This window comes from Procambarus clarkii, chromosome 20, assembly GCF_040958095.1.
Source record: "Procambarus clarkii isolate CNS0578487 chromosome 20, FALCON_Pclarkii_2.0, whole genome shotgun sequence".
In the NCBI taxonomy this organism is placed as follows: domain Eukaryota; kingdom Metazoa; phylum Arthropoda; class Malacostraca; order Decapoda; family Cambaridae; genus Procambarus; species Procambarus clarkii.
The window spans coordinates 19,918,566-19,943,583 of NC_091169.1; the positions used below are offsets into that span (position 1 = coordinate 19,918,566).

A 25,018-nucleotide genomic window follows, 5' to 3' on the forward strand; every position below is an offset into this window, starting at 1 on the left:
AGTTATATTAACAAAAGGAAAGATCATAAGTATGAAAGATTGGACTAGGATGTGCAACAAGGGCACACGAGGTAAATATTCAAAACGGAGACTGTTTTTCTGAGGACCACATGTAGTAGGAATAAAAAATATTGTACTTAAATGCCCAGTATAGAAACACAAGAGAATGTGCTCTTTATATTGGATACTAATTTTTTTTTTTTTTACACACAGATTGATGGGTCAACATATTTGCCTGTGCACAAAATCTTTTTTTAACATTACAGTATATCAACTTCAGTACATTATATACATGTTTTCTCATTACTGCTAAATTGAAGTGATCCAACAATGGATTATTTCAAATAAAGGTTTTCTACAATTAGACACTTCAATCAAAGGTTACAGTTGTGTAGTCAACAGGAGGAGCTTTTGTAATCGGATGTGTCGGATGCATTGCAGGAATCAATGGTGGTGTCACCAGGCAGTTCTTGCTTCATTTCTCCAGATCTAATAAAAAAAATTTAAATTATTTAATTACAAAAAAAAATCAAAATTTTTATTGGGCTTTTATCAGTATTTTTATCAAAATTTTTATACAGATTATCAATTTAACAATTTGAAACTTGCCGCTATTATTTCTATTACAATACACTGCAGCACGGATATTTAAGTGACATACTATTCAGTACTGTACTTCAAAACCAACCGTGAACTTAGAGAAGCAATAGTGCGGATGAGTTTTGTGTTGGCTGAATCCAGGGCTGCAATCTTCTTTGCTTGAGCATCAATACGAGCATCCTTATTATGCATCTCTCTTCGCATTATCTCTTGCTCGTGGCGGAACTCTTGCTCCATGCTCATTAGCCTGAAGTATAATAATCATAATTTATATTTATAAAATTATAACATAGGGTACTTCACATTGTAATCTTTTCTATTTGTATATAAAGCAACCATTAATTTTCAAGTTTCTATACAGCAATAAATAATGCACAGATATGATATTAGACTGGCCAGTAGATTTCTGCTGAACTTTTTCTGCCTTTCTTGAAGATGTTGACATTTGCATATCTTAAATCTAGGGGTCTTTTATTTGGTCTAGGGATTTTTGGAATGTACCTGGATTGTACCTGGATGGGGTTCTGGGAATTGGTCTACTACCCAGGGCCAGGGCCAGGCTTGACTTGTGAGAGCTTGGTCCAATAGGCTGTTGCTTGGAGCGGCCCACAGGCCCACATATTCACCGCAGTCCAGTTGGTCCAGCACTTCTTGAAGAAAACTATCTAGTTTTCTCTTGAAGATGTTCACGTTTGTTCCAGCAATATGTCTTATATCCGCTGGGAGTGTGTTGAACAATCATGAACCTCTGATGTTTATACAGTGTTCTCTGTGCCTATGGCACCCCTGCTTTTCACTGGTTCTATTCTGCATTTTCTTCCAGATCAGTCACTTCAGTATGTTGTTATTTTACTGTGTAGATTTGGGACCTGGCCCTCTAGTATTTTCCATGTGTATATTATTTGATATCTCTCTCGTCTCCATTTTAGAAAGTACATTTGGAATGCTTTTAGACGATCCCAATAATTTATCCCTACTCTGCCACACACCCTGCTACTCACCCGCCCACCCAACTACTCACCTGCACACCCACTCTGCTGCCCAACCATCCTGCCACCTACCCGCTCAGCTGCCCACCCCACCCACTCTGCCACCCACTCATTCTGCTGCCAGCATGCCCAAATGCCCATCTGCCCACCCACATTGCCTGCCCTGCCCTGCCCTGCCACCCAATCATTCTACTGCCTGCACACCCAAATGCCCAACTTCCAACCCACTATGTCCATTCTGTAACCACCCACCCAGTCTTCTATCTGCCCTAATATTCACCCACCCATCCACTATGATGCCCAACAAGGAAATAGGCTAGAGAGATGTAAAGGAGCTGAACTACAGGTAGCTTTCTGCTGCTGATAATGGGAACCAACATGGTTTAAGAAAAAATACTGGTATAAAGAAATACTGTACTTAATTACCTCTCCACTATAATTCTCATTTGATCTTCTTGTTGGTCCAGTATATTTTGTGGAGCTATATTAAGAGGCAACTGGTATTCTTCCTGACTAATGTGCCTCCCATCCTTTACCCAGCTGCCCACACCAGCTCCTCCTGATGACCTAGTCACAACGCTTACATCGTCTTCGGAGTCCTCATAACAGTGAGTGGGTCCACGGGGGATGTCCTCTCTGTCGCAAGATCTGAGATAAGAGTCACACTTGTATATTTTTCCCTTAAATCTCAATCTATCTATCTCTATCTATATCTATCTATATCTATCTCTATCTATCTATATCTATCTCTATCTATCTCTATCTATCTCTATCTCTATCTATCTATATATATCTATCTATATATATCTATCTATATCTATCTATATCTATCTATATCTATATCTATATCTATCTATATCTATATCTATATCTATATATCTACATCTATCTATATCTATCTATCTATATCTCTCTCTCTCTCTCTCTCATGCACACACAGACACCTACAGACTGAAGGAACTGAACTTGATGATGTTAGAAAGGAGGAGGGAGAGGGGGGGACATGATACAGATGTATAAAATACTTAGAGGGATTGACAAGGTGGAAAGAGAGGAAATGTTTACAATGCATAACAATAGAACAAGAGGAGCATGGATGGAAGCTGGAGACTCAGATGTGTCATAGAGATGTTAGAAAGTTTTCTTTTAGCGTAAGGGTAGTGAGTAAATGGAATGACCTAAAGGAGCAGGTTGTAGAGGCAAACTCCATTTGAAACTTTAAAAGGAGGTATGATAGAGAAATAGACCAAGAGTCATTGCATTAGACAACCAACGGCTAGAAAAGTGGGGTCCAACAGCTCAAGCTCGATCCTGCAGGCACAAATAAGTGAGTAGAAATAAGTGAGTACAAATAGGTGAGTACAAATAGGTGAGTACACACACATACAGACCAAGTTAGAGTAGTTAACAAATGAAATGCATTAGGAAGTGATGTGGTGGAGGCAGACTCCATACACAGTTTCAAATGTAGATATGATAGAGTCCAATAGGCTCTAGAATCTGTACACCAGTTGATAGATAGTTGAGAGGCGGGACCAAAGAGACAAAGCTCAACCCCCTTAAGCACAACTAGGTGAGTACACACACACACACACACACACACACACACACACATGTAGATATGATAGAGCCCAATAGGCTCAGGAATCTGTACACCAGTTGATTGACGGTTGAGAGGCGGGACCAAAGAGCCAGAGCTCAACCCCCGCAAGCACAATTAGGTGAGTACAATTAGGTGAGTACACACACACACACACACACACACACACACACACACACACACACACACACACACACACACACACACACACACACACATACACATACACATACACATACACAGAGAGGCTTCCAACATGGATGACAAATTTTCTGACAAAAATGAGGGCAGAAATCAGAGAATGTATCAAACTGGAGAAATGTTCGATGTCTAGGGAAATGTCTGATTCCCTAGATTTAAACTAACTATACGAAGCTGTTGAAGAAATATAAGACAATTCACTTTAACAAACAGTGGTAGACGGTTGGAACAAGCTAAGTGAGAAGGTGGTGGAGGCCAAAACTGTCAGTAGTTTCAAAGCATTTTATGATGAGTACTGGGTAGATAGGACACCACGAGCATAGACCTCATCCTGTAACTACACTTGGGAAATTACACTCACACACACACACTGCACTACAAGATGTGAGATAAGGGACCATATTTATATACCTTACACTTTATATACCTTACACTGAGTCTCAAACTCATAGATAATTTTACATAAATAGTTTGTAATTGTTAACATTGTCACAAGATTTGAGATAAAGGGGTCACACAAATAGATTTATTATGATTATTTTTACTCCTTAGTTACTCTTACATTTATAGTACTAACACCTTACTGCCTTGCAGGAGCTGCCCAACAGGGTGTACCCATAGCAGACGTTTTTACAAAAGGTTCCATCACAACACAAACTATTCACTCCTTCAAGCTCTCTGACCTCTTCCCCAACCTTTTCTTTCATATATTGTCACGTCTTTTCAAAGACACTGGCTGTTTGCCTCACTCAGAAGATCCCTCAATTTAATGTTTGTTCACCTTTCTCTAAACAGTTGATAGGCAATCTGCTAACATGTCCATACCATGTTGTGTACTCACTCCACATTTTATTCACTCACTCGTCACTCATACCACATCCGATACACATCAGTGACACCACATCACGCACATACTTCCGCATTGCTATAAACATCAAGCACGCTAATGCTAGCTTCCTTTATTTATGATAAATAATTTCTACTGTATTCTTGAGCACTCTGTCTTTCTCCATCCTCAAGTATTACTTCATGTCAGGACGATAACAACATCATACCTATCCTTTCTTTACTCTTGTACTAACATTCCTGCCTTTCATTACACTATTCAAGTCTCCTACCATTCTTCTCCCAGTCAGTATGTTTATAGTTACTAACACTTGTGCTTGAAGGTGAAAGCTGTATGCTACAACATAAAAGTGCAGTTCTCCACTTTAACTCTATGAAATTAATCTTAAAAGCTGTTATAACTAAATTATTTACAGGATAATAAAGAATTTGATTATGTATTTGCAAACTGAATGTGATGGGCAACTAGTGAATATGGTATTAAAGAAAATCCTGTCTGTGCAAGCAGTAATGTACTTTTTTCTGCTACTTTAGATTGTTGCAGAAATGAAAGAAAAACTCACCTATTATTTCTTCCTCTTCTTGCACTAATGCTACGGTCGTTGCGAGACCTGGCTCTAAGTTCCTGCCTTAACGTTGGGTTTGGTGCCAAGCGTGGAGAACAGTGGGGATTGGTGCGAGGGGGGTGAGCATGAGGACGGCGAGAATGGGCATGAGAGTGTGAGGCAGGACGAGTATCAGGAGAAGAATCGGAAGATGATGAAGCAGAGCGACGTTGGCGGGTGCGGCCCCGGCGAAGCGAAGACAGATCCTCTACACTCTGCGAGGAACTGAGGCTGCTGTTTGGACTCCCTATGTACCATGATAAGTAGGGAGGGTAAATGAGTATCTAAATGCTGTTATGATGGGATACTACTAGATTCAATGCTCTTTTCATACATTATATAATACTCGTTCTTCCAAAAATGAAAATATTGGAGTTCAAATTGCTAAAAATCTGCTTCTAAATGCAGGTGCTAAACTTTAGAGCAGATAGTACTTCTAAAGGAATTTTAACTTTGATGCAAACAAATGTACCTTTGGGTGGAGGGACTCTAGGGATGTGTCTTGGTGTACCATGAAGTGACACATGTCCTGCATACCCTAAGTGTGCTGGGTGTACTGCCACAGCACGATGCTTGGAAGCAGCTGGATGATGCAAGGGTGAGGCTGTGGAAACATTACACACACACAAGCATATTAACAAGCATATTCCTTGTGGATATTAATGGAGAAGCTGGTATGATCAGCAATGCTAGAGAAATGCAAATTTAGTATTCATTTTTAGCAGCCGATTGGCTAATACTTGCCTAGAAGCTAGCACATAGTGCCTAAAGCAATTATTTATATATGGAATGCTGCATGAATTTAAGCAAATGAATTAATACAGTGGCATTAATTTATGCCACTGACTAGCCCTCAAATTTGATAAAAACTATGAAAGCTTGCCAGTTTTAAGATACCACTTACCTAGTGGGGATCCATGTAGAATTTGTCTGAGACCAGGCAATCCTGGATTTCCATTTTCACGCGACAGTAAACTGGAATTATCCGTATGCAAAAGAGAGTCAACTGGGGATGATGATTGCGAATATGCAAAGCTTTGGTATCCTGAGGATGCAATATTTGAAAGCTGAGAGATTGATGTTTGAGATCCCTGAATATTATTTTCACTGTCCATGCAGAGAGCATGTATTTGGTGTGAGCATGAATCCATGTAGCTGTATAATTCTGAACATTCGTCTTGATATAACCCACGCCTTTCACCGACTGGTGTAACTCCACTCAATGAATGGCTTCTTGTAGACATGGTTGTGGCTCTGCAATTGAATTATTGAAAATTAATATACAGTAATTGAATATGTTAGATAGTGCACGCACTTCTAAATACTGTACAATATTAAGCTAATGCTATATTCGTATTTTAAGTACAGTACAGGTATTTATATATAATTCAGTCATTCAGGTGCTTTCTACCGAGTTTCTATAAAAAACTGCCAACTGCATGGACATTGGTAATGTACATTGAGAATGGAGGTACTGTAACAGCTAAACTGGACATATTCCCTCAACCACACATATCATGAGCAGTTGTTTTAATAAGCATGATCTACTACTGGGTAATGCTAAAGAAGGTACAATGTATATACAAGTACAGTAAGTAATTATCAAAAGAAGGTGCTAAGCTGCAATGTGTTTATATAATATACCTGTACTACTAAATGATGAAAGGTATAGGAACTACTTTCTCCCAATATGATAAATATCTTGAAGCTTATATGCAGTGGGAATGACTCTTAATCAAAAATGTGTTACACAAAATGTGTTGAATGCTAGGACAATAGGCAAGGTGCCCAAGAGCTGTCTAGTATCTGCTAAATTTCCTTAACAATTTGTATACAGTACATTAGCTTCTCTTATTAACTAAATTTAATAAATTTAATAAACCCCCAATAAATTGAAATCTTATCAAATTACTGTACAGTATTTTAAGTTTTGTCTTAAACACTGTGCAATTGATAGCTTTATAACATATACACACACACACACACACACACACTGTACTGTACTTAGTAATCTGATACTTTTATGTCTTATAAATTAAATATTATAATACTGTAGTACATTTGAACAAGGTAATGAAAAGGTAGTAAGGCTGGATGTAAACATTAAATCGTTATCACCTTACTGAGTGATCAGGGAAGATAACGTGTAGAATTACATAAAACAGGAGTAGTTGACAAGTGTAGAATTATAGAAAAGAGTGAAGAGGCAGAAGTCTAGAACCAGCACCAGAGTTGGTGTTAGTTCTGCCATCTGGTGGCGATCTTCGCAGTGGCCTTGCGAGGGCAACTGGCAGCCAGATTAATTCTTTGTAATTCCAATTGTTGGGGACAAGAAATCTGTATTTAGGTTATTGACGTTTCCCTGGGTTAACTACTGACCTTCCCCTAGATGTAACCCAAAAAAGTTGAGTAATTCCAGGGTACTTGTTTACTGCTAGATAAGTAGAGGCATCACGTGAAGGTACACGTGCCCAACCATTTCTGTCCCACCTGGGCAGAGAACCTGCGATTCTCAAATATGAGTCAAGGTACTACAGACCCTAGTGCTCCCTGTGATGCCAATTAGAACTTGAGGGCTTCATTTGATTATGAATGAATCTTCTTGATGTTATTACAAAATATATTGTGTTGTGTGTTTCTCTAGTCCCTCCTGAGATAATATCTGATCTCATGTTTACCTGAATTTTACCTGAGTACCACTAATGCTAGTGGCCTCGTTGAGAACAGTTGTGGTTAGCTCCTCTAACCACAACTGTCTGTGGTTAGTATGTTTATTGAGAATATATATTTTCGAAGTAGTGTGTGGTAGTTTGATTCGGTTGTAAGTAATGTGGGCACCACACGTATGATTCCAAGACAGTCAGGGAAGGCAATAAAGATGGGTATGCTGTGAACAGACTAAAAACATGGGAAGACTGGGTGAGGAAGTGTTTAGAACATATAATATGGATTGAGCATCAATAGTTCATGAAGGGGCTAGGTGGAAATGGTTTATTGATGGGGGGGATATGAACCTGTAAGAAGTCATTCTACATTTAGTCTTATCTAGCAGTTGAGTTTTCCTATTATTAAAGATTTGTTGCAGTGTGATGATGCCGATTCTCTACGACGATCTGTTTGGGAGTGACAGTGAATAGCTCAGATTAATCCTAAACATCTTCCTTTTTTTTCCCTATGCTGTTTCTCTACCTTCTCTGCTTCCCAACAACATTAACATTGAAATTGGAGTAATGATAACAGTTATGAATACCTGGGATGTAGACGTGGTTGGTGGGAAGCATGTAGGTGGCCACGTATGGGCTGGTGAAGAACTCCTGGATGATTAAGTCCTGGTGAGCCACTTTGTCGTAGAGGAGACTCTGGTGGGGCTACTTCCGCCATATAATATGTGTTTCCATTACTGAGACGCACATCAGTCAAGGGTGTATTGTTGTTATTTGCTTCTCTGTCAAGTAAAATTTATCATATGAGAATGTGAATATTTGATTCTTTGTAGCAATACTGCAACTGGTTATTAAGCAATTTAATTAGAAAATTAATACAGTAACTTAAATTCTTCGGAAAACAATACCAGAATTATCTAATGATCAATATAAGAGAGATTTGTACAGTTACACATGAATATTGTGTTACACATTGTGTTAAGTGGCATTATAAAAAGTATTATACTGGAATTAGAATTATAAAATTGACATTCTTAGTTACATACATAGAGGGGCACATATAGTTTTGTGGTTCAGTGCGATGGTCAAATGCTGTTATGAGAACGTATTCATCATTGGTAGATAGATCATTTGCTGCAGTCTTCTGTCGATAGAAATTTGGCCCAGGGCTCCCACTGGCCTGTTGAAAAATTATAAAGCATTATCAAGAAGTAAATAATTTAGTTTAGAGATGCTTTATATGAGAACATTAGAGAATTTTTGTAAATTACTGTAGGTTAATTAAGTTTTAATTTACATACCATCTGGTGTTGGGAGTAGACTGGAGTTACAGCTCGTGGAAGTGACTGTGACTTCAGTGTGGCGGTGGGCGGAAGACCCATGCCGACAGTAACTCCCCCAATCAATCCTCCCCTCAGTGGACTCTCTACTAAACCATCCACACAGTCTTCTCTCCTATAATGAAAAAATTAAATAATTTATATTTATAATCACTTTGTATCTTTTTCAGCAATTCGGTTTGCTGAACGCTACATATTGTTACCAATTGGTTGATGGTATAGGTTGGTTTGTGTTATGGGTGGGTGGTGCTTACCTATCAGTAATTACCTACCTACCTGTTGGCCACCTGATTATGATTCTGAGGATCAATGCTCCCACAGCCTAACCAGACTGTTCAATGTAGCTGCTTATAACCTGAAATACAAGTCACAGCCTGGTTGACTAGGTATCCCTTGAAGGGGCTTGTTGTGTTTTCTTTTGAACACTGCAAGAGGTCAAAGTGTAATTACCAAAGTGTACAGCTGGAAAGGATCATCAGGGCAAGTGGGGGGACCTTTGACAAGCTGCCAGCTTCTTGTCCTCATCGACGCCACTAGTATTAGTGGCCCCTCAGGTAAATTCAGGTAACTACAGGATGAGACCTACACTCTGGGTGTCCCGTCCTATCACATGACACTTTGAAACTACCGACGGTTTTGGCTTAGCTTCCACCACCTTCACACTTGTCTTGTTCGAATCGTTTACTACATTGTTTGCAAAAGTGGACTTTCTAATACTTATTTGGCTACTTTGTTTCCTTAGTTTGAGTCCATGGTTCTTGTTCTTGAAGTTGCTGTTTTCAAGAATTATTCTTAGTCAATTTTGTCGATAACTGTTACCGTTTTGTACGTAATGATCATATCCCCTCTTTTTTTCTGTCCTTTAGCTTTAGTGTATTTAACACCTCTAGCCTCTCCTTGTAATGCCTGTATTTCAATTCTGCAAGCCATTAAGTGTCATGTCATTGCCTTTTTTTCCAGTTTATTGATGTGCTTCTTGATGCCAAAGCAAGATGTGTGCTTGGGAGCACCCAGGTGCTAATTTGAATCCTATGCATGGCTCCAATTGATCTTCTCACTGATAAATCACACTCCTGTCATTTCTTTGTGCATTTGAAGGGAGCATTAGTGGAAGAACTATAGCACACCAATGTGTATGTGGGTAATGTGTAAAAACTTGATTCAGTATCAATTCAATGCCTCAAGACCCTTTGTAGATTCAGCTGAATTCCAGGTTGAGCATTATTGAGCCATTATCATGAACTGAGTGAGGCACTAAGACATCTTTCATTTGAATGCTGTACTATATTGGGAAAAATGTAAAGTTTAAAGTGCAAGAAGTCAGTAGAGGTAGTTATACTAAAGTTTACTACATTTTACAGTGAAATTTGACTTACATGTAATTGTTACTGATGTGTGTGGGTGTAGCCATGAGTGATGGGTTGGACACAAGAGGTGGGGTACACACTAGGGCATGTGTAGACGCTTGTCGTGACACAAGAGGTGCTCCATTGTGGTCTCCACCCAATAGGGTACTGATGTCATCAACGAGAGCAAGAACCCTGCTAGCTTCGCTCTCGTAACCCTGTAAAATATACACACATTAGCATAACATTTCTGATACCAAACTGCATTCCTTTAGGATGAAATGTGACAAAAGTACACCACTGCATTCAAGCACCTGCTCTGCTTTGATTTTAAGTTCATGGTCTATGCTATACTTTTAAAATATTTATACAAGTATATATAAAATACTTGGACAATGCTGTCCAAGTAATGAACAACTTGGAGGATATTGATCCAGACCACATCTTCAAAAGGTCAGATGTAACACAAAGAGGTGATAATGGATTCAAGTTCAACAAGCCTCAATGTAGGACAAAACAGGAGATGCTTTTTCCCCCACAGGGTTATAGACCCATGGAACTGCCTACCCCCCAAACCTGTATATGCCAAAACCCTGCTGCAATTTAAGATCCAAATAGATCAAATCAAGACAGATTATGGGACCTTTGGCAAGCCGCCAGCTTCCTGTCCTCATCAAGGCCACTTGAGAGATAGTGGTCCTCATGTAAATTCAAGTATATACAACCCATCCTCCAAATATGATAAAACCTAGCCTCTATTCGGTCTCAGGTTGCTAGACTGCTACTATAATTCTGTAGACTAAGGATGAAATGAACAAAATATGGATTGTTTTAACCAAAATAAAATTGCAAGGCACAGTGTGTGCAGCACCAGCTGGCAGGCAGACCCAGGAGCTGCACACACCAATGGTTTGGTTTATAGGTACCCTGAAGATAAGAAAGGGCCCTGTAGCATCTTCAAGTGATCTTAGAGCATTTTAAGGAACCAGTGTAGTCCCAGGCATTGAGAGGTTGGCCCAATATCCAGAGATTTATGTAGCAACAGTTAGGAGCAGATGTTAAGGCCCCAGGCAGTTTTGTTAGAACAGGCCACTCAGATTAACTGATATTTATGCAGCAGCGAGGTGGTTATTGAGTATCAACCTGTATTTAGTGTAGCAGAAATCTGTGGCCAGAGATAGAGCTCAAGGAGCTTGTGGGATGATCAGCCCATTTAAAACAGTAGTTTGGGGTGGGTTGGGGGGGTGGGGCAATGTTTGAAGCCCCAGGCAGTCAGGTGAGCGCTGGTCTATATTGAGTAATGGTGACAGTGATTTGGAGAAATTGTATATTCCGAGGGACCACGTGTGAGATGGGAGCGTGTGGGCAGTAGTCCACGGTGCATGATATATGTATTCACATTCCAGGACTAAATGCAATTTGTCGGCAGGCAGAGTCTGAGTCTGAGCAGAGATTCATAGGCTAACAGCAACCAGGAAGAATCAAGTGTTACCATGATATAGGCTGGCAAAAGTTGAGTTATCTGGCAAGAAGAGTTGCCGAGTAATTAATTTGGTATAAATGTGATCATTTTAATTGTTGTGGGGCCACATTAGATTTGGAATGATAAAAGAACTTTAATTATGCATAGGTTGACAAGATGATTCTGTAGACACCCCACAAGCCCATAGTTTTTAGGTGATTTATTTAAGTAGCAAAGTAGCAAGTAGTTTGCAGGTTAGATAAAGGAATGATAAGACATGAATGACACAGTGAACGTACAATATATTATTATGTGTAGGAAGGAGATATATTTATCAATACATACTGTCTATGTATAGCCTAGCAAGTGAATGGTAAATTTTAAGGCTAGGGTGTGTTCTAAATTTTGTATTGATTACTATGATTTAATGTATATGTCTGTGTAATGAAGTGATATATTGGTAGAGATCAGACTTTAGAATGATGTACTGTACTTAAAAATAGGACTTGGATAGAATTTTTGTACAAACTCTATACTGTATATGTGGCTATCAGGAGTCAAACCGAAAGAGGCTGCAGAAAATCTATATGAAGATAAACTACCTAATTAAGAACATAAGAACATAAGAATGAAGGTATGTATATGCAGAAGGCCAACTGGCTCACACGAGGCAGCTCCAATTTCTAACCACTCAATGTATCCATTGTCTCGGAAGGTTAACTACCAAGGTTAAATTCAGTCATGTATATTGGGATTTTTATTTTGTGATTCTGAAGGGTGTGCTATATGATTACTTTGGTAAATGCTGTTAAACATAAGCTATCATTACTCCTTCCTTGGTGAAGGATGGAGTAATGATAGGGAAAGAAGCAGGTCTAAACTTCTGATGCTCTAGCTAGTCAGAGCAAGACTCCAATATTAATTTGTCCATATATTAGTGGGAGTAAGAGGGAGATTTGGTGGGAGCCACCTATTGCTACAGTGCAGTTGAGAGCAAGTCACAACGGCAACAGTGTGTGTACCAGACAACAGCAACAGGCATCTGGCCGAGATTCTCCCCCACCCTGACAGGAGTTGCTACCCCGAATATTAGCCTGCATGTACATGGTACACGGTCACCTCTCCACAGAAATTCGGGAAGTACTTGGTACTCTCCTACTTGGAATTTGGGGAGGATTTTGAAACATACCCTATCCAACCAAGCCAAAGACTCCTAGCCTAAGCTAATACATCCTGACCTAATGATATATGTGTGACTTTGACAAATTAGATATGAGCTTTGTTGAACAGTTGTGTACATTTGACCATTTTCCCCATAGAGATCCAACAGCTTTTATTTATATATATATATATATATATATGTATATGTATATATATATATATGTATATATATATATGTATATATGTGTGTATATCACGAAAATAAACACGTGATTAAGAATGTGACAATGTCAGACCACGGAGGAAAAATGAAACAGGAAATTTCCTTAAGTACTTTCGTATATTAAATACATCTTCAGAAGGTCATGTTTCATGTTTCCTCCGTGGTCTGACATTGTCATATGTATATATATATATATATGTATATATGTATATATATATATATATGTATATATATATATATATATATATATATATATATATATATATATATATATATATGTATATATATATATATATATGTATATATATATATATATATATATATATATATGTATATATATATATATATGTATATATATATATATGTATATATATATATGTATATATATATATATATATATATATATGTATATATATATATATATATGTATATATATATATACATATATATATATATATATATGTATATATGTATATATATATGTATATATATCCTCCAAGTTCGAGGAGTCACTTGCCAAGGAATCGGAGGCAAAGAGACAGAGAAGGAAAGCCGGTAACCAGGAAGACAGACCAGAATCGGACTTCGTTTGTGCTCGGTGTGGGATGGACTGCCACTCTCGGATTGGCCTCATCAGTCACACCAGACGCTGCACCAGGATTGACAACTAGGGCGCAACTCCATAGTCTCCCAAGACTGAAGGATGCCTACTATATATATATATGTATATATATATATATATGTATATGTCGTACCTAGTAGCCAGAACTCACTTCTCAGCCTACTATGCGAGGCCCGATTTGCATAATAAGCCAAGTTTTACTGAATTAATGTATTTTCTCTAATTTTTTTCTTATGAAATGATAAAGCTACCCATTTCATTATGTATGAGGTCAATTTTTTTTTATTGGAGTTAAAATTAACGTAGATATATGACCGAACCTAACCAACCCTACCTAACCTAACCTAACCTATCTTTATAGGTTAGGTTAAGTTAGGTAGCCGAAAACGTTAGGTTAGGTTAGGTTAGGTAGGTTAGGTTGTCGAAAAAACATTAATTCATGAAAACTAGGCTTATTAGGCAAATCGGGCCTTGCATAGTAGGCTGAGAAGTGAGTTCTGGCTACTAGGTACGACATATATATATATATGTATATATATATATATATGTATATATATATATGTATATATATATATGTATATATATATGTATATATATATATGTATATATGTATATATATATGTATATATATATATGTATATATGTATATATATATATATATATATACACACCATGGCCTATCAAAATTGTTCTTACCTGGGTATTTATTTTGGCAAGTGCATCAGCAAGATGTAGGTGGAGAAGTGCCAGATGCTTCCCCAGATCAATCGTGCCATCAAACTCGAGAGTGCTGTCTTCTTCAGTAGAAGTACTCTGAAAAATTTAGGTCATACAAGATTAGATTTTAAATGATAATCACTTGTGCTTATTAAATTAATATTGAACACTGAAATCTGAGAAAATATTGAAGCCAAAACATTGTAGCCATACAATGGGCTCAAACCTGTATCCTTTAACTCCTCAGACACATGCATTACCATCGTATGGCTTTAATATTTCCTCAGGTCATTTACGGCTAGACTGAGCTTTCTCCAGGAGACAGTCTGAAACGATCAAACTGCACCATGTAGAATGTTGACTGTTCTGCTGGAACATGATCCTGTCCATAGGATTACTAGGATCTTTCCTTAAGAAGAGGCAGTGGCATAGCTAATACTGTAAATTCACATCCATTTCAGCTTCATACTCACCGAGATTGATCGCAGAAAACTTCTGCATCGATCCTGTTCCTTATTTATAAAGTCATTCAGGAATTCCATAAAGTTTTCTTTTCCCTGGAATATGGTGAAATTGGCTAGGGTTTGAAGTGTCTTTGCCACCAGTGTCAGGTTCCTTCCAGCACGCTCATCCGGGTACTCTGAGAAATTGAGATGTTGTACTAAATTTACGAAATTCAGGTAAATTTAAAATTACGAAGATAAAATTTAGTTTTTTCCTTTACCAGCAGTCTCTTAAATTTTGATACTTGAAAATTTAAGAATTCTTGCCATGCATTTCTCACTACAGTACTGCACAATTTTAAATACAGCGCTTACCAATTTTCACACTGTGGTTCGTGTATCACATACAGTATCTTGTCTTTCTCTAACCTTTAGTTATATTGAAGAGTGACGGTGAGAGCACAGCAGGACAAAGGAACCGGAGGAATACGCATGATGAGATGAGGTTATCGGTCAGTTCGCATTTCTCCTGGTGAGAGAGTCTCTCTCGCAGTGTGTGGAACACATTCCGCAGTTCCCTGCGCAAAATATAGAGATCAGATTATATGTATAGAGAGATCAGATTACATGCCCAAAATGCCCTGGGACCAGATTCACGAACCATTTACGCAAGCACTTACAAACGTGTACATCTTTCCTCAATCTTTAATGGCTTTGGTTACACTTATTAAACAGTTTACAAGCATGAAAACTTCCCAATCAACTGTTGTTATTGTTATAAACAGCCTCATGGTGCTTCAGAGTTCATTAACTGTTTAATAATTGTAAACAAAACTGCCAAAGATTGAGAAAAGATGGAAAGGTTCGTAAGTGCTTGCGTAACTGCTTCGTAAATGTAGCCTCAACATATTAGTGACTTATATAAATTAAACTGTGCCTAAGAATATTGCACAGTATTATGTTTCAAATATATATTATATAAATGCAAGTTGTTGTTATTATTATTACATATACAGTAGTTACTGAAATGCTTATTTTAAATTGTAAAATACAGTTTAATTCAATTGATGCATAATGGTCAGTACATGACCATTATTAATCAACATTCAAGACCACCACACACAGGCCCCTGACTCATTACTGTTCTACCAACTTAAACTGAGCTGCATTAATGCATTCATCGTAAATAAAAATTTCACATCAAGTTTCTATACATTAAGTTATAGAACATAATAATAAAGGAACTACTTAAGGCTATTGGCCCATACAATTTAACTCATTCATAAATGTCTTAACTTATGTCTGAAACAATCCAATAATCTTATGTCTTACATGTTGCTTTGTAATTTGTTTCATAAATCTACAACCAATTGACTGATTGATAGAAAGATTAAGCCTCCCATGAGGTGGATAGGGAATACCTATGAATCTACAACCCTATTTTCAAACCAGTATTTTCAACAGAGGTTTCCCAAATCAAAATATATCCTATTTATATCCACTGTTTTGCATTCTATTTTGTATTTATATAAATAAAATTATATTTATAACCCCTTCCATTATACCCCTTCAATCATTTATATTTAACCATGAATTATCTTACTTTTTTTATTAATTAAAAGTAAAATCCCTTACTCTTTATCTCACTAGAGAATGTAAATTTAGTTTTTTTTAATCTATAAGGGAAAGCATCTAATTCCTGGGATTGACTGTCACCTTTCTCTGTACATGTTCAAGTGAATTTGTTCATTCTTTAGTATGGTGACTAAAACTGAACTATATAACTGAGGCCAGTGCAAGATAAAGCAGGAGAATAACATTTGATTTTTATAGACGATGCTTCTAGAAATCTCAATATTTTATTTGCTTTATTCTGTACATCTAACAATTGATTTTTTTTGTTGGATTAAGATTCCTACTAATTATGACTCGGATTGCATGCATTCTGATTTTGCAATATCAACATTTTCCAGCCGATATCTGGCAACACACTTTGTCATTATCTAAGCTCAGAACACCAAATTTTTCAGCATTAAATGGCATCTGCCAGCTAAAAGATAGGGTACAGTTAATTCATGTCATATTTCTAGAGATAGTGACTATCATTAATCCACATAGTGTTAATCCGATTATTAACTCCTTTGTTACATATATTATATATACATATATATACATATATATATATATATATATATATATATATATATATATATATATATATATATATATATATAATATATATATATATATATATATATATTATATATATATATATATATATATATATATATATATATATATATATATATATATATATTATATAGCTTTATAAGAGTATATACATTATAGCCTTATATATAATTAAATTGAGTTCATCCTGTGATTAAATATAGTTGCTTTAAAGTTCAATAAATGCACTATATATTTCTCTATTAGTTAGAGATTGTCAAGTGAATGGACAAACTGACTTACACAGGGAAATTCCGACCAGACTGAAGAATCTTCTCCCATATAGCAGAAACACGTTGTTTCAGAGCATTTCGTTGAGCCTGAAGAGACTGAATGTTAGTAATTCGGAGAGGGTCGACTTCTAGATCCTCTGCTGCTGTAATAAGAGCCTGAACAGGCTCTCTTAAGGTGCCGTGAAGATACTGCTCGCCAACTAACTTCATGTATGCTTCAATGGCCTTTGTGGCTACACTGTTTCCACGGAAGAGGAGATGCTCATTTTCGGCTGTAAACAGTGAATGTTTAACCATTAATTTACAAAAATAACATGTGGTATGGTGAAAGAAGTGGGGATTATATAAGTAATTAATTCTTTTTGCCAGGGACAGGAAGCCTGTACTTAGTACAGTATTGAGATTCCCCAAAGCCTTCTGACCTTCCTTAGGATGCAACCCAAAACAATTGTCTAACGTATCTATTTTTACTACTAGGTGTATAGAGGCATTAGGTGAAAAGAGACATTCCCAACCGTTTGTCCTGCCCGAGGATTGAACTTGGGTTTCTCAGCCGATTTAGAAAAATATTTACTCACTTTAAATATTTACACGCTCACTCACCCATTCGCTGGATGTCTGTAAAAACAAGGTTGACGAGGAAAGGGATAGCACATTTTTCTGCCTGCATGATATTAATGAGAGCTGTTGCAATATCTTCCTTTGCTTTGACAGATACAACAGGCTCCAGTAACTGGCAGAGAGATGTTGAATTTTCTTTGAGGTATTGACGAAAGGAACCATATTGAGGCAGAGGCAATATATCCACAGACTGAAATCTGTAAAGAGAAAATAAATACTGTATTTAAAACAAATATTTTAATGCAAATTTCAAAATTCTAGTATGATTTAGGGCTAATAAATAATTTTTATATCATACATGAATATACAGTACAATACAGTACTGTAAATGGAAATCCGGGATCCTCGATTGGCGAGTCCAAGTTGTCGACCACTGTAGCCCATAGCATATTCTTGCCTTAGGCCTCATCATTTACTAACCTGTGCTTGATTCTTAGAGCAGGTACTTCTCTCTCTTGCTTATCACCCTTTACTGGATACCACTGTTCCTCCAGAGCGGTTCGCCCTGGACTGGACGGTTTTAAATAAATTTCTACTGTCCCTATTCTTTTACTTGCGGACCTTTTGTCTGGTTCTCTCATAAGCTCTATGCAGACGGTAGAGACCTATAAAAAAGGTTGTCACTATAGATAATGATCATGTAGGTCATTATAGTTTATATTAAGTCATTATAGTTACATATAGTTTCATGCTTTATTGATGAATTTGAAAGAAAATATCCCAACAAGGTACTCCCAAAACTCACCTGTGGAGGAGGAACTAGCTCAAAGTACTCCCCCCAGAAACACATGTCCAACTTTTGTTTGGAACAGGTACGTCCATACTGTGATGAATCCAGATTGAGTATGCAGTAGTATCTGTCGGAGAGATATGAATATTGTTAAGTCAGACACTAGTTTATGTGAAAATTTTACAGTGACAATATTTGTGGATAAAATTTGAAAAAGTGGAATGCAGTTTAGAGATACAGCATTCAGATGTTTCCCGTTTCCAAACCAAACCAAATAGTCTTCCTCTGTGCCCATAGATAGGATTCATGAACAGTCAGGCAAGATGACATTCACATTCTGCCACCTCGGAAATATTTTCAAACATCATTCCAGGGTCATATTAAATATTAGGGGAGGCACTGGAGAAAAAACTTAATCTGGCCTACAATGCCCCATAGAGGTACAATTCTTTCATAAAGGAACAAAGGCCTGCTGTATCCTCACACTGTATCCAAGTGACTGTTAAGTGAGGTCACACAAACCAGCGCCATCCTTTCCTGATGAACCTTGCTATCCATCAGCTAGTAGTAGTATCGGTGCTTACTCAGGGTTTCTAAACTTGGATCACATCACATGCTGTATCCATCAGCAATTGGAATGTTAGGACTTTCCTGAGCAATATGTTTTTACTTGTCGAATCACTATTTGTGAGTGTATTGGCCTATGCTATCTCTATTCACTTCACATGGGCATGCTTTGCAAGTCATTGTACAGTCCATCATTCTCCATCTTCTGCTTTCAGCCCAGTGCCAGGAGTGCACAGCTGTGGGTGGGTTCACTCTTTAAAAATTTGACAACTTCATTAACCCTTGAAAAGCACCAACTGCTATCTGTGATTACCTGCTGTGCTCGAATAGCCAAATGTGCTTTTTTCAAATTAGTTTAGATAACTTTTTTGTCATGTGCAATACTTTTACTTAATCATGCCATTTAAGGGTTAATAGACATTTGACATCGTTCTTGGGTTGAATCCTATGTAACTGTGCACTAGGATTCATTCTACCCATTTTCCCACTCAGTGTGTGTTGACAGTTCATTATGTGTACCCTGGGCCTTGGAAGAGTGAGGCAATTCCATTAGTTGCTGACTTCTCCAGACTTCCCTTGTTAGCAGGATGGAGAGATTTAGGTTATTGTCAGCCTAACACTCTTGGTAGCCAGGCACAACTTGGATCCTTCTGGCCATACTTTTCCTTGCATTCTGTCCGTCAGATGAAGTGGAGCTCTCATGCATACGCCATGTGTCAAGTTTGAATCTCAACTCTCATTTGTTGCCTCAATTCAGTAAGATGCTTATGAAGCAGCTGTCGTGTGCAGGGTTCACGTGATGAGATTTCATCGCTGGCAGCCTTGGTTATCAGCTATACAGACTAAGTAGGCTCCTTCCATTCTGGGATATACTTCTTATCTTGTTGCCTTGGTCTGTGTGCTGAGGATTCAGGCTGGGCAAGGAACTAAGCAGAGAGATTGCTGAAATAAGAGAGAGTACAAAGAACATACACAGCATACAAAGATACGATAAAGCACCTAAACTATTGGGCTCATCTCAAAGCTCTCCAAATGTACTCCCTAGAAAGGAGACAAGAGAGGTATCAAATAATAAACATGTGGAAAGTACTGGATGACCAGGTCCCAAATCAACACAATAAAATAACAACATACTGGAATGAACGATATGAAAGGAAATTCAGATTAGAACCAGTGAAGAGCAGGGGTGACATAGGCACGATCAGAGAACACTGTATAAACATCAGAACTCCACGGTTGTTCAACATTCTCCCAGCAAGTTCAAGAAATATTGCCAGAACAACCGTGGACATCTTCAAGAGAAAACTAAATACAGTAGTTTTCTTCAGGAAGTGCTGGACCAACCGGGCTGTGGTGGATATGTGGGCCTGCGTGCCATTCCAAGCAACAGCCTGTTGGACCATGCTCTCACAAGTCAAGCCCAAGCCTAAGTCTACTCCCTAAGCCTGGGCCAGGCTTAAGGAGTTGAAGAACTCCTAGAACCCCATCCAGGTACAGCTCAGGTTTTGTATTCGGGCAATTCAGCTTTGTGATGAGGCAAGTTAGTCTTTGTGATGATTTGTGATGAGCTTTGTGTTGTTGAACTGTGTGATAAGTTTTTTCAGTTAGTCCAAATTTCTATCCTTCGCCAATCCTCCTCCACCAACAGCAGGACTTAAGCTACTTTAGTCCCTTGTGCATGTGTTACCTGGGATGGGGATGGAGGCTGGCAGTTCTTTACTTTCAGTATACTTCAAGAGCATGCAGAGCTGGCCCTGCCTTCACAAAGGCCTTCATTTCCTTCCTTGTCTGGGTGGGCAGATCCTTTTTAGCTTCTTCACTGTGTGGTGGTTATCATTTGATCTGCTCCTCCATGCTAGGCCCTGTAAGCCTTAAGGTTTTGCTTCGGCATGAAGTGGTGATGTCTTCCTTAACCCTAGATGAAGATGTTGCAAAGGCAATGGTTCAGGATCTGGTCTGGCTACTTTTTTTTTTCCAAATGGTCTGAGGTCCCAGCTAGAAGGCATTTTTCTGCATGTGGCAACTTGCTGTCTACTTTCACAGTTTGAGATTGTCTTTTCCAGATGCCACACCTCAGTTCAGTTCATGTCCTCTATGGTCATGGATAAGCTGTCTTCAAAGGTTTTGGTCCTCTTGACTCCCTGCTTCTAAAGTGAGGTAGAATTTGCAATTTTAAAGAAATGGGGAACACATGCCTTCACTCAGTCTGGCACTCAGCAATTTGTTTCCCTTTGCAATCCCAAATTAGTCCTTTCAATTCTGGCACTACTTGCAAACTGCAACACTTAAGTTTCGCTCTTCTTGTGGGACTGTTGGGTTGGTGATATTGTAGTGGAAGTACTGTATTGTGGTTGGTGAATGTTATGTGGTGGTGCTGTGGTGTATGGTGCTGAAGTCATGTGATGGCATTGAAATATTCTGGTGGTATTGTGGTGACACTAATGTGCTACAGCACTGCAGTATGACACTGCTGTGGTGGATGCATTGTGGTGGTGGTGTTGGAGTTGTGCGGTTATATCATGTTTGCGTTGTGGGGATAGGGTTGAGGTTTAGGTAATATGGATGTGGTGTGGTAGTGTATGGTGATATTGTTGCAGTGTGGTGATATAGAGGTGTTGTGGAGTTGGTGTGGTGTAGATATATTGTACTGGTGTCGTGGCATTAATAGGATGTGGTCTCGCAATATTTGCATGTTCCTGTATTGCGTATAGCAATACGTGATACAGCTCATTTTTCAAATATCCAAGTGAAGAACATCAAAAAATACTATACTGAGAACATTTGTTACAATCATCGATCTAACCATTTTTGGTAATATTGAATAACATATGTCTACTAGAATGACTTTTTGAGATTTACTTTACACCTGGTGTACTTATAACAGTGGAAGTTTAACTGCTGAATTTACAATCCCCCACAATAATGAATCTCTACAAGCCCCCACAATAATAAATCTCTACAACCACCACATTAATACATCTTTACAATATACAGAACAGGAGATGCTGTTTCACCCACAGGGTTATAAACCCATGGAACTGCCTACTCGCTGAAGCCGTAAATGCCAAACTGTGTTAAGTTTTAAAATCTACCTGGGAAAGATCATCAAGCCAAATGGGGGGAGGTGGGGGTCTTTGACAAGCCTCTGGCTTCCTGTCCTCGTCGAGGCCACTAGGGTTAGTGGCCCTCAGGTAAATCATGTATAGTGCTGTAGTTGTAATAAATAAGTGAGCATTACCTATCACTGGACAAGATGAAGAACCCAGTGGGTTTTCTTCCTATTGGGGGTGTTGTACATGCTGCTATGGTAGTATGTTCACTCACAGGATGGGTGACATTACCCAATAAACTCCCCCTTTGGGGCAAACTTAAACCACAATTTTAATTTGGATAAACTTACTTTTTCTTGTTTGGGATACCCTTGGCCTCCATGATCCAAATCTTGAGGGTGTTCTCTGTTCGTCTCGTCTCATCCTGGTTCTGTTGACTTCTCGTTCTGAAAATAAAGATTTGATCAAATACTTCTGTCTACAATTTTGTTACTTTAATCTTTTTGGTAGTACAGTAATTTGGTATTTTGTAAATAATCTTAAACTCTGTGATAAAGGGGAAATTAAAAATTGCTTTATAAGTACACCATCCTAATTTTTTTTTTAAATCAAATATATGGACTCTCACTAAACAACCTTTTCCAGCATATGGTACCTGATCAACCTGACTGTGATTCCCACATTAAACGGTTTGCAGCAGCATCCAATAGCTCTGGTTGACCCATCTATCAACTAAAGTATAGAGACCTGACAATGGGGATATTGATTCTCACATCCATCCCTTGAAGTAGTTCTGTGTGTGTGTGTGTAATTACTTAAGTGTATAATATTTACAGGATGAGAGCTATGCTCATGGTGTCCCGTCTTCCCAGTACTCTTTGTCATATAACGCTTTGAATCTACTGACGGTTTTGGCTCCCACCACCTTCTCACTTAACTTGCTCCAACCATCTACTACTCTGCAAAATAAAACTTTATAATATTTTTTGGACCCAAAGATCCATTCATCAATTTTAACATTCTGTTCATTCAAACTGAACTTTTCTCAATTATAAATTAATATTATTATATATTAGCATATTGTGCATATTTAGGCACTGGTTAGGTTAGATGTTTAGGTTCTGTTGGCGATTATTTGTATTTGTAGTACGTGGGTGAAGCATTTACAGCGTTGTGGTTTGAACAAAGTCGTCACCGAAGCAATTGTTCTGGAAGTGTTCAGACATCATTTGTTGTGAGTCGAGGACGGGTTGAAATGTGAGTTGTGTGAAACCATTTTTCATTCATAAACAGGGGGTTTGGCGACCGGATTAACGAGCATTTGACTTTGTTTATGAGGACAGGCTGTCTAGCTTTTCCTTGTAACTCTTGTTTTTCAGCTACAAATGCCACTTTGTAGCATACCTTTGCACCTTTACCAGTTTACTGATGTGCTCTTGATATATGGGCACCATACAACTGCCGCATATTCCAATTTTGGTCTCACAAAAGTCATGAACAGTTTCTTTAGTATTTGACTATCCATATTGCTAAAAGCGAGTCTGAAGTTGTAAAGCGATATATATATTCGCTCGTCGCACAATGTTTTTTGTGTTCCTCTGGTAACTGTTTAATATCCAAAACCACCCCTATATCTCCTTTTTTTTAGACTTTTTTTAATTTGTTTCTACATAATTTATAAGTTGTGTGTGGTCTATTTTCTCCAATTCCATAACATGACATTTATTCACATTGAATTCCATTTGCCACATGTCGCTCCAAGCACTTATTTTACTTAGATCCACTTGAAAGCAGTGGATCTTCTGCGTCTCCTATCTTCCCCAGTATCTTAGCTCCTCAGATTTGGCAAAATTGTAATTAAATTTTGTCAATAAAGATGTTAATAATAATAATAATAGTATCTTAGCATCGTCCGCAAATATATCCATATAATTCTGTATTCCTTCTGGTAGATCATTTATGTAGACGGTGAACATTACTGCTTCAAGAACTGAACCCTGTGGAACTCCGCTAGTAACACTCCTCCAGTCAGGTATATTGACTCTGCCTTCCCCCCATTCACCCTCCCTCCCCCCTCTCTCGCTCTCCCCCTATACCTCTCTCTCTCTCTCTCCCTCCCTCTCCCACTCTCTCCTTCTCCCACTCTCTCTCTCTCTCCTGTCTCTTCTCTCTCTCCCCCTCCCTCCACTCTCCCTCCCTCCACTCTCACTCCCTCCACTCTCACTCCCCTCCTCTCTCACTCCCCTTCTCTCTCTCACTCCCCTTCTCTCTCTCACTCCCCTTCTCTCTCTCACTCCCCTTCTCTCTCTCACTCCCCTCCTCTCTCTCACTCCCCTCCTCTCTCTCACTCCCCTCCTCTCTCTCTCTCCCCTCCACTCTCTCTCCCCTCCACTCTCTCTCTCCCCCTCTCCCTCTCTATCCCGTCTCTATCTTTCTCTCCTCCCTCTCTCTCTCTCACACACACACTGTGTGTGTGTGTGTGTGTGTGTGTGTGTGTGTGTGTGTGTGTGTGTGTGTGTGTGTGTGTGTGTGTGTGTGTGTGTGTGTGGAGGAGGGGGAGGCAACGGGGGGTACAGCTGGTGACTGAGGCTGCTGGCACGTGTAACCAGTAACTTGAGCTCGGACACTGGACAGATGCTGCTCCCAGCTCCAGTATACGAACAGCACACTCAACACAGACATGGGGCGCGGGTCAGGGGAAATGTGAAAGTACTTGGACGAAATGTTGGACATTTGGTGATTAGGACAAGGGTGTAAAACACATTAATGG

At 38.5% G+C, this 25,018-nt stretch overlaps 1 protein-coding gene across 1 annotated transcript in view; it reads right to left on the reverse strand.

Moving 5' to 3' along the window:
- Positions 1–247: 247 nt before the first annotated feature.
- Positions 248–25,018, reverse strand: part of LOC138349709 (disabled homolog 2-interacting protein-like) — a 56,349-nt gene continuing 31,578 nt past the window's right edge. The window contains exons 5-22 of the mRNA XM_069328013.1: positions 22,599–22,694; positions 18,647–18,758; positions 18,322–18,506; positions 17,884–18,098; positions 17,291–17,552; positions 15,248–15,396; positions 14,849–15,015; positions 14,355–14,471; positions 10,221–10,408; positions 8,806–8,959; positions 8,551–8,684; positions 8,092–8,286; positions 5,746–6,095; positions 5,314–5,445; positions 4,800–5,088; positions 2,016–2,237; positions 689–847; positions 248–489 (exon numbers count right to left, since the gene is read on the reverse strand). Of these exons, the coding sequence (XP_069184114.1) occupies positions 396–489; positions 689–847; positions 2,016–2,237; positions 4,800–5,088; positions 5,314–5,445; positions 5,746–6,095; positions 8,092–8,286; positions 8,551–8,684; positions 8,806–8,959; positions 10,221–10,408; positions 14,355–14,471; positions 14,849–15,015; positions 15,248–15,396; positions 17,291–17,552; positions 17,884–18,098; positions 18,322–18,506; positions 18,647–18,758; positions 22,599–22,694 (3,220 nt within the window). The 3' untranslated portion in view covers positions 248–395. The remainder of the gene's footprint in view (positions 490–688; positions 848–2,015; positions 2,238–4,799; positions 5,089–5,313; positions 5,446–5,745; positions 6,096–8,091; positions 8,287–8,550; positions 8,685–8,805; positions 8,960–10,220; positions 10,409–14,354; positions 14,472–14,848; positions 15,016–15,247; positions 15,397–17,290; positions 17,553–17,883; positions 18,099–18,321; positions 18,507–18,646; positions 18,759–22,598; positions 22,695–25,018) is intronic.